Below are 12018 nucleotides of genomic sequence, written 5' to 3'. Positions count from 1 at the left end.
CCGGCAGACGGGGAAAGTAGACACACTCGACACGCAAGAACTCGTCGGCTGATTTACTCTTCTTAGACAGTCACCTGCGACGAAACGTGGGGGCCTCCCTCACACCATTCTCGCAAATCATCTTTGAGGTTCAACGTGGAATAGCGTAGGTCGTAGAACCGGGTTGGAAGCGAGGACTCCGAGATCAAAGAACGGTGCTCTGAGATGGCGGTGCGGATCACACTCTCGTAGCCCAGTGCCAGGGGCCATCGTTTCCCCGAGCATAGCAGTGCATACGCCATGGAACGCACGCCGCTCGGAACGTCGGCATTGACGGTTTTTGCATACACTGAGTCGCTTAGCCGAGGTCTACGAGGGAATTGTTCCTACATGCCTACTCACCAATATAGAACCGCGCAACGGTAAATAAACAGAACACGAGATGTGGGTTGCTCACGCTGAGCTCGTCGTCGGTCATTTGTCGCACTTTGAATACCATGTTGTCGCAAGCATAGATGCAGCGATTGGTTGCGTATTGCCACTATAGATGTCATTTACCAGATATTACCCGATATAGAATGAGAAAAGGGGAAACTCACTGGCTCGGCAGAAGGATCAATCTCTCGAGGAATAGTGGACATGCGCTGGAAAAGCAAGACAACAGCACTATTAAGCCATGAGATAAGACCCTAACACCCGTTCATCCCACTGCCACTTATCACTTACATATCAAGCACGCAGTTGGTCAAGACGATATTCGGGTCCATCTCGGCGCGTTCTTCTTCGGCATATTCTGCGTTGATCAACCGATACACGGCAGCCACAAACTCTTCGCGCCAGGCAGTTAGCCGCTCGTCAATCTTCTGAGCCTCGCTCTGCCACTGGCTGCGATCGTGGGGATCACTGAGGTCCCACGACTTTTGAAGAAAGCCATGCACAAACCATAGCTCGTTCGTGGCAAAAATAACACACAGCGAAAAAGCCGAAGAGTAGCGGAACTGTCCAAAGGACCAGATATTGATGATGTGCTCTGGGAATGCCCACAGAGAATCGCTGCAGGGTAGGATGCCATTCGACATGGGAGGTGCAGCGCCTGTGTCCCAATCCACGCCGACAGTGGACATGCTGTCCAGCATCTCGGACATCCAGTAAGCTCGAATGCGCTCTTCGCGGTCGATGATAGTTGTGGACAGGGGATGAAGTCGTGGTGGCACTGAAGCTGACGAGCTGATGTGATCTACCTGCTTCCTGACCAATGTTCCGTAGCCCAGCTGAGAGGTCATGCTTGTCTGTGTTATTGTGTATCCGACTTCTTGGGCACCTTTGATGGGACATACCGCTTGCAAAGTGCGATGAGGTTACAAAACTGCTCGAACCGCCCTTCGCCATATTCAAGGTTGGAGAGAATCAACAGAGCTTGCACCGATTGAAGGGAGACACATTTCAATGCCTGTGAGCAGATAGTATCACGCAAGCTATCTGACCATTGCTTCCGCTCATCTGGACTGACAAACGGCGACTCATAGTGGACGAGGGTTACGGCACAGATTGCTTTGACAGCCAGGTACTGACTGAATGCTTCTGCGCTTTCGAAATTCTGCAACGACGCCGTCAAGGAGGGCTGGTGTAGGATGGGGAACCAAGGATGGTATTTCTTAAACCATATCGAGCATAGATTCGACAGCACAGGATATGAGAACGGGTCGAACTGAGTCGAGTTGGTTGATAGAGTGTCGCCAGGACTGGCATGTGGCGTAGTAAGAACAGGCCTACTTGGATTTGGAGACGAAAGATGCTCGTCTTGCGTGTAGGCGGTACTTGTCAATGCTATGCCGGAGTCGCTGACTACTGGAGCCGCCATATCTTGATCATGGCAGACAGATCCTGGAGCTTGGGTCAATATCGGCTGCGACACTGCTGATGCTCGAGTACCTCTTGGGCCGTTCTCTAGATCTCGCACTCGCTGCTCCAGCTCCACTAGACACGAGTCAGTATCTAGCTTTTTTCAACGTCCGAATGACTCACTTAGCCGACGGTCTAACTTTGCAATATAGCCCGCCCGGACGCCGGGCCGTCGCGTCGCCGCATACTCGCACGCAAAGTGGTTCTTGACACAGAACCCGCAGTTGGGGCGCCGACGGTCACAAGCGACCTTTCGGCTGCGACAGGTCGTGCAGCTGAAGCCTCGTTAGCTCCACCTCGAAGGTCGCGGAAAGGTGACCCTACGCAGCATTGGGTCTGGTCGACATGGAAGGACTGGGACTTCGATCCATCCTGAATAAACCCCGCAACACCCAAATATGTCCGTCTCTCCGTCTTCTTCGTCAGCCAAGTAATATTGATTCTGGTGATTGCAGTCCGTGGGTGATGACTTTGTTTGCCTGGGCCAGCACTGGCAACTATTCTTGGCCCGGTGCTACCCCGGCCCCCACCCCCATAGTTCGGAGCGAAGCCGATGTTCTTCCCCCACCACACTCGGCGCAGACATGGCCCGTTGTATCCTCACTGATTGGCCTCAGGGGAGGGACATTACCTGGACCCACGCAGGGCATCAGCTGGATGATCCATGGGCTGTCGCGCGGTCGATGTGGGACGGACGATGCGATGGAACCTGATATTCCGTCTTGCACGGTGATGCAAGATGGGAGGGGGAGGAAGAATGATGAATTGTCGAATTGTCGCCCTCCCACGTATTTATTCGGGGCGAGAGTCGCGGTTCCTCTTTGCGACTTTTATCTTTCTCAACGCATTCAACGGTGTAATCTGAGCCGATTTCCGTGAAGAAGCACCCTTTTTCTCGCAAACATGCCGACGAAATATGACCATATCATCCAGCTCCCTCAGACTGCTGAGGTCGATCCCTCCGTGGAGGTACAGAAAGTGGCCCAAGAATGGCTGAGCAAATTGGCAGCTGCATTCAGCACTACTGACTTTTCCGGGGTGAGGGAGCTCTTCCATGAAGATTCATGGTGGCGCGACATCGTTGCTTTGCAATGGGACTTTCGCACCATTCGCGGTCAGGAAAGAATCAAGGAGTTCCTTCGCCAAAACCAACAGCTGGCTCCGGTATCATCTTTTCGTCTGCAGGAGACAGGCCATTTTCAGCCGAGGCTTGAAATAGCTAAGAAAGAACCCGTTCTGGCCTGGATCTCTTCCTTGTTCCACTTTGAGACTCGCATTGGACGGGGATCTGGTGTCTTGCGACTTACACAACAGACTCCGGGCGTCTGGAAGGCTTATTCTGTGTACACAACGCTTCAGGAGCTGAAAGGCTTTGAAGAGCCGCTTGGTACCGCGCGGGCGTACGGTACGCTGGATTCAATGCCTGGAGGGCCAGCGCAAGGGACTTGGTTTGAGCGACGGGAGCGAAAACTGAACTTTGTGGATGAGGAGCCGCAGGCTCTAGTCATTGGAGCTGGTACGTCAAGTTTTTTTTGTTCATGAGTTCATCTAAACTTATATCTTGCACAGGCCAGTCCGGGCTGAATGTTGGTGCCCGGCTGCAATCCCTCGGGGTTTCAACCTTGATTATTGACAAGAATGACCGAGTCGGAGATAACTGGAGAAATCGTTATCGAGTATGAAAACACAACAACTGAACAAGGATTAATGCTAATGTATATCAAGACCCTCGTCACCCACGATCCTGCTGAATTCACCCACATGTCCTACCTCCCCTTCCCCAAGAACTGGCCGCAGTTCACCCCCAAAGATAAACTGGGCGATTGGTTCGAGGCCTACGCATCGCTAATGGAGCTCAACGTGTGGACCAAAACCACTGTCACCAGTGCAGCATACGACGATGTGACCGCCGGGTGGACCGTGGATCTTGTTCGTGACGGAAAGACCCGGACTATTCGTCCCCATCATGTTGTTTTCTGTACTGGCCATGCTGGAGAACCTCTGATTCCTTCATTCCCAGGCCAGCAAGACTTTGAAGGTGTTGTTTATCATGGAAGCCAGCACAATGATGCGTCTGAATACGATGTCAAGGGGAAGAAAGTGCTTGTGGTTGGAACGGGCAACAGTGGGCATGATATCTCGGAGAATTTCTATCAGAATGGTGCCGAGGTCACCATGCTACAGCGCAGTGGGACCTATGTCCTGACGCTGGATAAGGGGGTTTTCATTCTACATGAGGGCATGCACTGCGAGAACGGGTGAGTTGTCTTTCCTCCAAACATAGTAGGTGATCATGTCCACTGACTAGCTGTCAAGACCACCCACCGAGCAAAGCGACATCGTCGGCGAGAGTTTACCTTTCCCAGTTCAATTTGCTCTCAACATCGATATGACGAAGCGCATTGCCGCCGAGGAGAAGGAAAACGTGGAAGGACTCGAGCGAGCCGGTTTCAAACTCGAATGGGGCATCGACCGGTCCGGCATTGCCCGTCTGTACTATACCCGCGGAGGTGGCTACTATGTTGATGTCGGATGCAGCAAGCTCATCATCGACGGCAAGATCAAGGTCCACCAGAGCCCTGACGGCATCTCCGGGTTCACATCCAATGCTGTCGTGCTGAAGGACGGAACCCATCTCGAGGCGGATGTGGTAGTCTTAGCCACGGGATATGACAACATGAAAACTAGCGTGCAGAAGATCATGGGCGACAAGGTGGCGAGCCGGTGTCAGGATGTGTGGGATCTGGACGAAGAAGGAGAGCTGAATGCTGTATGTGCCTGGCCCTTCCCTTCTGCTTCTGCCAATTAGTGCTAATCTTGGATCATGCAGATGTGGCGCCCCAGCGGCCATCCCAACTTCTGGTATATGGGCGGCAATCTCGCCCTCTGCCGCATCTATTCGAAGTACGTGGCTTTGCAGATCAAAGCCACGGAGGAGGGTTTGAGACCATCGTCAGTGCCTAATTAAGTCTTTTTGAGGTTTCGGGGGAACGTGTTTTGCAAGTGTTGACAAGATATTTGAGACAATGTCATACTAGTCACTACTGTCGATTTTAGTCGTGGTAATCTGAACTTTGGGCTCGCTCGCCTGTACTTATCTGACTTTCTCTCCGGGACCAGAGGCTCGCGCTGGAGGAGGATCAGCAATGTATAGATAGGAAATAGCTCAGTCGCATACAGCTGAAGATGTCTGGGTTTGATGTTGTAACCGAGACGAAGGTAGATTATTTCACTAATATTTTTTATCTCTATTTTTTTCATTCCTTTTCAACCCTTTTTACAAACCTAGTTTGAATCTCCATTCATCGCTCTTCCTCTTTATTTATCTAGATAACTAAAATAAAGCTATGCAAGTGTAATCTTGAAAGGGAAGTCTTTTTTATATGCTTATGTTAGAGATAATAAGATATAAAAGAATCAAAAAGACAAGAAGACAAAAAGTTCACCAGAGGCTTATGAAATAGACCTTTACCAGTAGACCCGTCATTAGGGTAGGACGAATTTCGACCCAGACGGCCAGCCTATTTCGGTCACCCCAGGCACAACCTTTGGCAGGTGACCCGGGCTGACTTCTAGCTAGACTATTCGCCTGGTGTTGATGATGGTGACGCCGTTTGTCCCTCATCTGTTCACTTTGCCCCAGAAATGAAGCAAGGTTCGATTCCTGCTCATGGCATCTTTTCTTTTTGTGATGAATTCAGCAAGTCTCTTTATGATACTGCTGGGTTTCTTTTGTTTCCCTGATATTTCTACGCCAGAATCGGACTTGGATGGACTTCTCCTATACACATCACGATGGATGGCTCCAGTATGAAAAGCAACCATGAGCCTCTCCAAGCAAATCCTGAACAAAATTTCCCCAGTGAGTTTCATCATGACCATCTTTGAAACAATTGAGGCCTTCGAGGTCGCTCAAATATCTGGAGTGTACCAAGTGGACTTCCCCAACATTCTCCACAATCCGCCGATCGCTTCAACCACGGTCGCATGACGTACGGATCCCCGCCCCGACCTCGTCACCAGGCACCCGTTTCACTTTCTCCTTTTATTCCCATCTTCCCTGACTGTGCTTTCACACAGTCTGAGAATATGAGCCATGAACCGGAAATTCCTGGAGAGTTGGAAGACACCGACAGCTACGACCTCGCCCAGGTAGAGCCTGAAGAAAGTCTTCCAATTCAGCCTGTCAATAACAGCAGAGCTTCCACGGTGCAATGGAAGCCATCTTCCAGAACTGTGGATGAAACCCTTGCGGCGGGACTGTCTAATGAAGATCTGTGGCTGCTGATTCGGCGATTTAATAAGGTATGTCGGGTCAACAACACTGCAGAGAAAATACTCACCCGCGGTCGCTAGCAAATCTACTATGTGAAGGCATTGCCGGACGCCGCTGGGCAGGACATTGATCTTAACCGGGCGGGTGATGAGCAATTCCCACCGGAGAAGCTGCGTATCACCATTGAGCGATTTTATACGTCGGTGATAGTGGGATTGACCGAATTCTGTTGCCATATTGGCCGTCTGCGATCATGGAAGGAGCCTATACGGACGTCGTGCTTTTGTGCGGTATGTATTCAGTTCCATGATCTGTACTCGCGACAGCCACACTGATAGTCGATAGGCTTATTTTGTTGCTTGTCTCCTGGATATTGTCATTCCCTCGATCATGGGCGTCCTTGTCGTATTGATTCTCTTTCCACCCATTCGATCGGTCCTCTTCTCTCCTGCCCCCGAAACAGTTGATTCCGAGTCAAGCGACGCGAAAAGCTCCGCCGCTGGAACCTCCGAATCCCACGATAGCATTACCGGTGCTCCAGAGAGACACAAAGGCGAGGCAGCCGAGCAGGAGGCCGCAAATCTTGTGAATAGCGTTGCAACTGTTGCCATGGAGAGTGCTGCGGGTAAATATGGCCAGGGCGTTACTGAGGCGACTGCCGATGAACCCCCGGATCCCGGCACCACGGAAGTGTTGGAGATTGCAGCAGAGGCACAGACAGAGGAGCCGGCCGAGGATAAGACCAAAAAGCCGATGAAGAAGAAGGTATCCCGGAAGACGGACCAGACAATGCGTGTTCTCAGCGATATTACCGACATCTACGAGAAGTTTGCCAAGTGGGTTATTTCTCTCATGCGTTGAGTGCTGTGTTAACCAGACTATAGTCTCCTGTCTCCGACACCGCCGTTCTCCCTCATCACGTCTCGCCTGCGCTTGGCAGGAATATTTGTGGCCCTGGCCTTGATTGTTCCCTTGACCTCGAGCTACTGGATTGTCAAATTGGGCGCTTTTGCCATCGGATTTGGCTTTTTTGGTGATCCAGTGTTCAAAAAGACTATGAACATCTTGAACAGCAAGTTTCCAAACTGGAAGGACCAACTGGATTTGACAAAGTATGACATTCTCAAGAATTGTATTTTCTTTGCCAGTGCTAATTGTCAATACAGAACATTGTTGAAAGGCGTTCCTACAAACGCCCAGCTTACCCTGACTCTGCTCCGAATCGGCGAGATCAACTCATCCCCATTGCCGCCACCCCCAAGTTCCAACGACAACGAGCCCTCGTGGCCCATTCGCCGGAAGAAGTCCAAAGCCGCAATAACCCATCAAAGCAGTGACCAAGACCCGTCAGGCGACATTTCACGCCAGCAATCCAACGAAACCTTACCCGCAAAGAAACCCAAGAAGAGATGGGTTTTCAAAGTTCTCAAGTTTGTGCGCCGCACAATCGCAACAGCCATCAAAGGCCACATTGCATTCGATCGAGCCATAGCCATCGCAGGCGCAACACATACACAAAACCTGATCAGCATGCTTCAGAAACGGCCTTGGTCGTCTGCGACCTTGGGCCCTTTAAAGTTCGATGCTAAGTTTGAGCGTAAGCGTGGAGCCGTGGTTATCGATTCATCCAAACAACCGCCCGTGCTGTACTTTACCACCCATCAGTCGTCTGGGTTGGAAGATTTGCAGATTGAAAGCCGCAAGAAAGGCTCGGTTCTATTCCAGATTCCTGTGACTGAAATTCAGGAGCTGAAGAAAACCGAGGGCCTTGGCTGGAAGGGCAAGTTGATTGTTGAGTTGACGGCTGGCAGCAAGGAGGCTGCGGATGGATTGGTCGTCGTGGGCAAGGAGCCTGGCCAGTCTTTTCATCTCACGGGGATGCGCACTCGGAACCAATTGTTTAATCGGTTGGTGGCGATTGATGCGCAGTTTTGGGAGAGTCGCTGATCTGCATTGAGGGATGATTCTTTCGATATGCCCAGAGGACACCCATGTATGCAAAGGCATCATAGATCTACTAGCGAGCCACGTAGCGGCAGCTTTGCGTATCTAGATAGATTTCAATATTTTGATCGATACCAATTGCATTTGTCATAGGACAACCTCTCAGTCTCGCATATCCGCTATATGATACGTGTAGACCTAGCCATTCATTGTGAACTCGAGACATTGAAAAAAGAATAGAAAAGAAAAGAGCCATTAGCATCAAGTCGAGGTTACTTAAACCCCGAGATCTGATCATCGCAATACTGCAAATACGTCGCCGCATCCCCCGTCCCCCCTCCGCCGTCGTCTTCATCGCCTGCAGCAGATCCTGTCTGGGACTCGGATGCAACCGCCCCCAAGGAATCACATACTTCCCACCATCCGCAATCCCCACATCTTCAGAAAGCCCCGCCCAAAGCTCCGTATACGCGCCCATCTTCGGGTGATATAATCACCGGCCCGGGGTAGCTGCCATTGAAGACCAGAACCTGTCGCTCGTAGCCATCTGGCGCCAGAGTTCGATTCTGCACGGAAAGCCAGTACTCATGAAACTGAAGATAAGAAAAGCTGGTTCTAAATTCGGGTTGTGTCGAACATACCTCCCAAGTAATGCCAGTATCAGGCACGACCACCGCGTAGTCTGTCGAGATATTGTATGCGCCTCAACGTCCCCGTGAAGTGGACGTATTTTCACAGTAGTCACCGAAAACAGGGAAGCAGCTGGATGGCACTGTTGGAAATGTAAAATCCACAGAATTCAAAGGATATATACATGAATTGGAATTGTTGAAGTATATGCGAGAAATAAACATGGCATATGGTCCGCATGTGGAATGGCTGCGAGTATCTTGCAATCATTTATATAGTAGATCCACTACAGCCATGTCTACTACCCACTCAATACATAACCATCCCCTGATCGTTGGCCATGGGATGACGCAGACGCGTAATACAGACTGGATATTTAGCCGATGCTCAGCTTGGATCAAGACACTTTCTACCCGGAATAACATGTCTGAGACACGAGATTCAATCACCACCCTCGATTTTTAATTGCAGCGATGAATTTGGATCGCTGGAACCCACATGACTCCAGGATCTCTTTCAAGACGGGCAGCCACCAGTCTTCAATGCAGTCATGGACTACAGTTGCCAAGGCATATTCCATGTATTCTGGGAAGAACCCACTGTACTCCCAGTCGACAATCCCTGATATTTGCCCGTTATGCACCATGATATTTCTTGCCGCCAGGTCTCCGTGTGTTAATACAAACCTGGAGCCCTTGGCTCGCATTCGCGGTAACAATCGTTTCCACAGCGCATGAGCGATAGGGGATTTAACCCTTGCAAGACACCATGCGTCAAACTCTTCTTCGGACTCGAATGGCCCCATAAAGTTGAATTCCAGACGATCCAAAAAGTTGAATGTGGTCTGACGGTTGATTCGTCCAATATATGGCCGAGTATGTGTTCGAAAAAAACGTAGTTGTTCTCTCAGCTGGTCTTTGATTGAGTTCCGTTGGCGTTTGTTGAGAGTATGCCAGATTTTGTCGAGGGATTGGCCTGGGACAACATCGGTGACTGTCGCGATGATCTCGGGCTCGACATCGTAGCATCCAAGGACGTGGGGCGCGAGAATCCCCGACTGCTGTGACGCGAAGTTCATCATATCTGCTTCCGAACGGACAAAGCCTCCCTGCGGCTTCACCTTAACAGCCACCAACTGACCGCCGGTAGTCCGAGACTCGACGACTCGATTGCCAAAGTAGTTGAACAGTTCCCGACCTTGGACTGCATTTTCATATTCGGTCGGCATCTTGAAACTTTCTAGGGGAATGAATGCAAATGAGTATCGCGTGAGAGATAGATCCGACACGGTTCGAAGCACAGGGAAGAAATGGATAGCCGACTTTACATGTTCCACTAATATGTGAGGATCCAAGGTCGCGACGCGACCCCTTTCCGATGCACTGTGGGGGGTCGGACCGGAAAAACAACCAGCATTAAGCCCAAAAATAGTTGGTCTAATGCAAGTTACAATGCTATATATATGCTATAGTTACTTCTTGCCCCTGACTATGAAGCTCGATTTGCTCAGACCGAGCTGGGCAGCAGCAGCAACTCTTCGTAAGCGCGCGCTCCCCTCAAAGGTTCTTACTGACCACCGATCAGGGGGTTTGGGTGAATCCTTAGCTGCATCCTTTTCAGCGGCTATATTTGCGCCTAGATATGACCGCTGGCCAGTGGCAGTACTGGCTCCTATTTTCATAACGGATCTCCCTGTTGCGATGCTACCTTTGAGTGCGTGGCCTGCGTTTTCAATGTCATGATATCTGAATCAGCTTTTACTGCGTCCGAGAGCTGCAGCAGATATTCTTGTTCAGCAAAAACGGTAGGCTAACCAGACGGTTAATAATAGCAGGAGATGCACCTGCATGATGGTGACATGCGAAGCTACTTACGGCGACTCGCCCTGAAGATCACCACTTGTTTCACGATTGACTGAAATTCCCAAAATATCCTCTGAGAAGGCCCGAAGGACTACGCGCTAACGGTCGGCTCTCACGTATCTCATGACAATGCAACATTATAAAGAGTCCATTGATTCCCGCCGAGGGATAAAGGGATCTGCTGACCTCAACGTGAGTACGCCAGGCTAATTGAAAAAAGCAAGGCATTGAGTCGTCATCGAAAACGCCAGAGCCTGACACTGCGTTTATCAGTCTTAGGCAGAGGGACACGGTCGTACAGGAAGAGCAGCATGTTTGTTCTTTTCCCGGGTCAAAGTTACAATGGTGCTGATTCTGAATCTACGGCTGCGCAAAGCAATGGAGCCTGTGATATCCAGATCTTCTACGGCGAGCTCAATTGTGTCCAATTATGCTGAGCTTCCAACCATCCACATGCTTGCTTGGGGAAAGGGCAGTTTAGCCCACTGGGCTCTCTTTGTACCAAACAGACCAGGATCTCCTATCGGGAGGATTATCCACATTGGCGTCAATGCCAATTCATCAGGCTTCGCAAGCACCACGGTTCCCGAGTACCAACGTCATGGATTCCGTGTCACTGGCAGTGCTGCCAGTCGCTGCTTTGATATTCCCGATGCTCGAGCCACTTTGGCGCAGGTGGAAGAAGCAGCAAGATTTGTATCTGACGGGTACACCTACAACATTGCCACGGCAAACTGTCAGAACTTCGCTATGGATGTTTTAATACGGTTGAATCATCTTTACCCTTCAACTGTGACTGCCGCTGCTATCCAACAAGTTCGCCTACGAGGAACTGTCTCAACCTTTCTCGCCCGTTACACCCGTCGGACGCCAATTGCCTACCCCCAGTCTCGTTCTCGGCCTCCACCTCGTGGGTTTATATTAGATTAAACTGAACAATGGGAGTTTCTAAGGCTTGATCTGGAAACTTGTGTTTGAGGCCATCCGTCAAGACTTTTTTGTTCTTGTTTCGTTGCTTGGTTTATGCCTTCTGTTTCCTGTTCAATTTCCTCTGTCGTGATGTTTTCTTGTCTTGATGATTCATTTTGGTTTATTTAAGGCACTTCTTTTTATCAAAATGCACTCACCACCATAGCACCTCATCCCTTCAAACATTGGGAACGTCTCGGCCCATCTGAATTTAAAACAGCAGATGGCGCAAGATTATTTAGCTCCTTAATGTAGCATAGCTATGACTAAACTGAAACCGCCACGTTTTGGCATCAGGTATCTACGGTCTAATGAATTATGGATTGGGGCAGTTCCTTTGGGAGAATTGGTCCCCTCGGCTATGGCAAGAATAAAAAAACAATACAGGATTCTGAGAACATATCAATCTATTGGGAGGGCATTTTGAGATTGTTGGGCCACCAGAATTCCAGTACA

The 12018-nt window shown here is 50.1% G+C and overlaps 5 protein-coding genes across 5 annotated transcripts; 3 read left to right on the top strand and 2 right to left on the bottom strand.

Moving 5' to 3' along the window:
• Positions 1-62: 62 nt before the first annotated feature.
• On the bottom strand, positions 63-2547 carry NUU61_008516 (Zn(II)2Cys6 transcription factor; the record flags this gene model as incomplete). The annotated part of the gene is made up of 7 exons (XM_056659041.1): positions 63-328; positions 382-520; positions 579-645; positions 706-1263; positions 1317-1956; positions 2005-2138; positions 2513-2547. The coding sequence occupies 7 exons, from the start codon at positions 2545-2547 to the stop codon at positions 63-65; spliced, it is 1839 nt and encodes a 612-aa protein (XP_056507334.1).
• A 237-nt stretch (positions 2548-2784) lies between these two features.
• Positions 2785-4849, top strand: NUU61_008515 (flavin-binding protein; the record flags this gene model as incomplete). Its single annotated transcript, XM_056659040.1, has 5 exons — positions 2785-3397; positions 3451-3557; positions 3607-4139; positions 4198-4651; positions 4712-4849. The coding sequence occupies 5 exons, from the start codon at positions 2785-2787 to the stop codon at positions 4847-4849; spliced, it is 1845 nt and encodes a 614-aa protein (XP_056507333.1).
• A 1121-nt stretch (positions 4850-5970) lies between these two features.
• NUU61_008514 (uncharacterized protein) lies at positions 5971-8104 on the top strand (the record flags this gene model as incomplete). Its single annotated transcript, XM_056659039.1, has 5 exons — positions 5971-6186; positions 6238-6447; positions 6503-6993; positions 7042-7269; positions 7324-8104. The coding sequence occupies 5 exons, from the start codon at positions 5971-5973 to the stop codon at positions 8102-8104; spliced, it is 1926 nt and encodes a 641-aa protein (XP_056507332.1).
• A 1072-nt stretch (positions 8105-9176) lies between these two features.
• On the bottom strand, positions 9177-9959 carry NUU61_008513 (uncharacterized protein; the record flags this gene model as incomplete). Its single annotated transcript, XM_056659038.1, has 1 exon — positions 9177-9959. The coding sequence occupies one exon, from the start codon at positions 9957-9959 to the stop codon at positions 9177-9179; it is 783 nt and encodes a 260-aa protein (XP_056507331.1).
• Positions 9960-10935: 976 nt separating this feature from the next.
• On the top strand, positions 10936-11523 carry NUU61_008512 (uncharacterized protein; the record flags this gene model as incomplete). The annotated part of the gene is made up of 1 exon (XM_056659037.1): positions 10936-11523. The coding sequence occupies one exon, from the start codon at positions 10936-10938 to the stop codon at positions 11521-11523; it is 588 nt and encodes a 195-aa protein (XP_056507330.1).
• Between the last annotated feature and the right edge of the window lie 495 nt (positions 11524-12018).

This window comes from Penicillium alfredii, assembly GCF_028826965.1.
Source record: "Penicillium alfredii strain IBT 34128 chromosome Unknown utg000011l_segment0_segment0, whole genome shotgun sequence".
Classification (NCBI taxonomy): domain Eukaryota; kingdom Fungi; phylum Ascomycota; class Eurotiomycetes; order Eurotiales; family Aspergillaceae; genus Penicillium; species Penicillium alfredii.
Note: the sequence above shows the minus strand (reverse complement) of the source record. Positions and strands in the feature narration are given on the sequence as shown.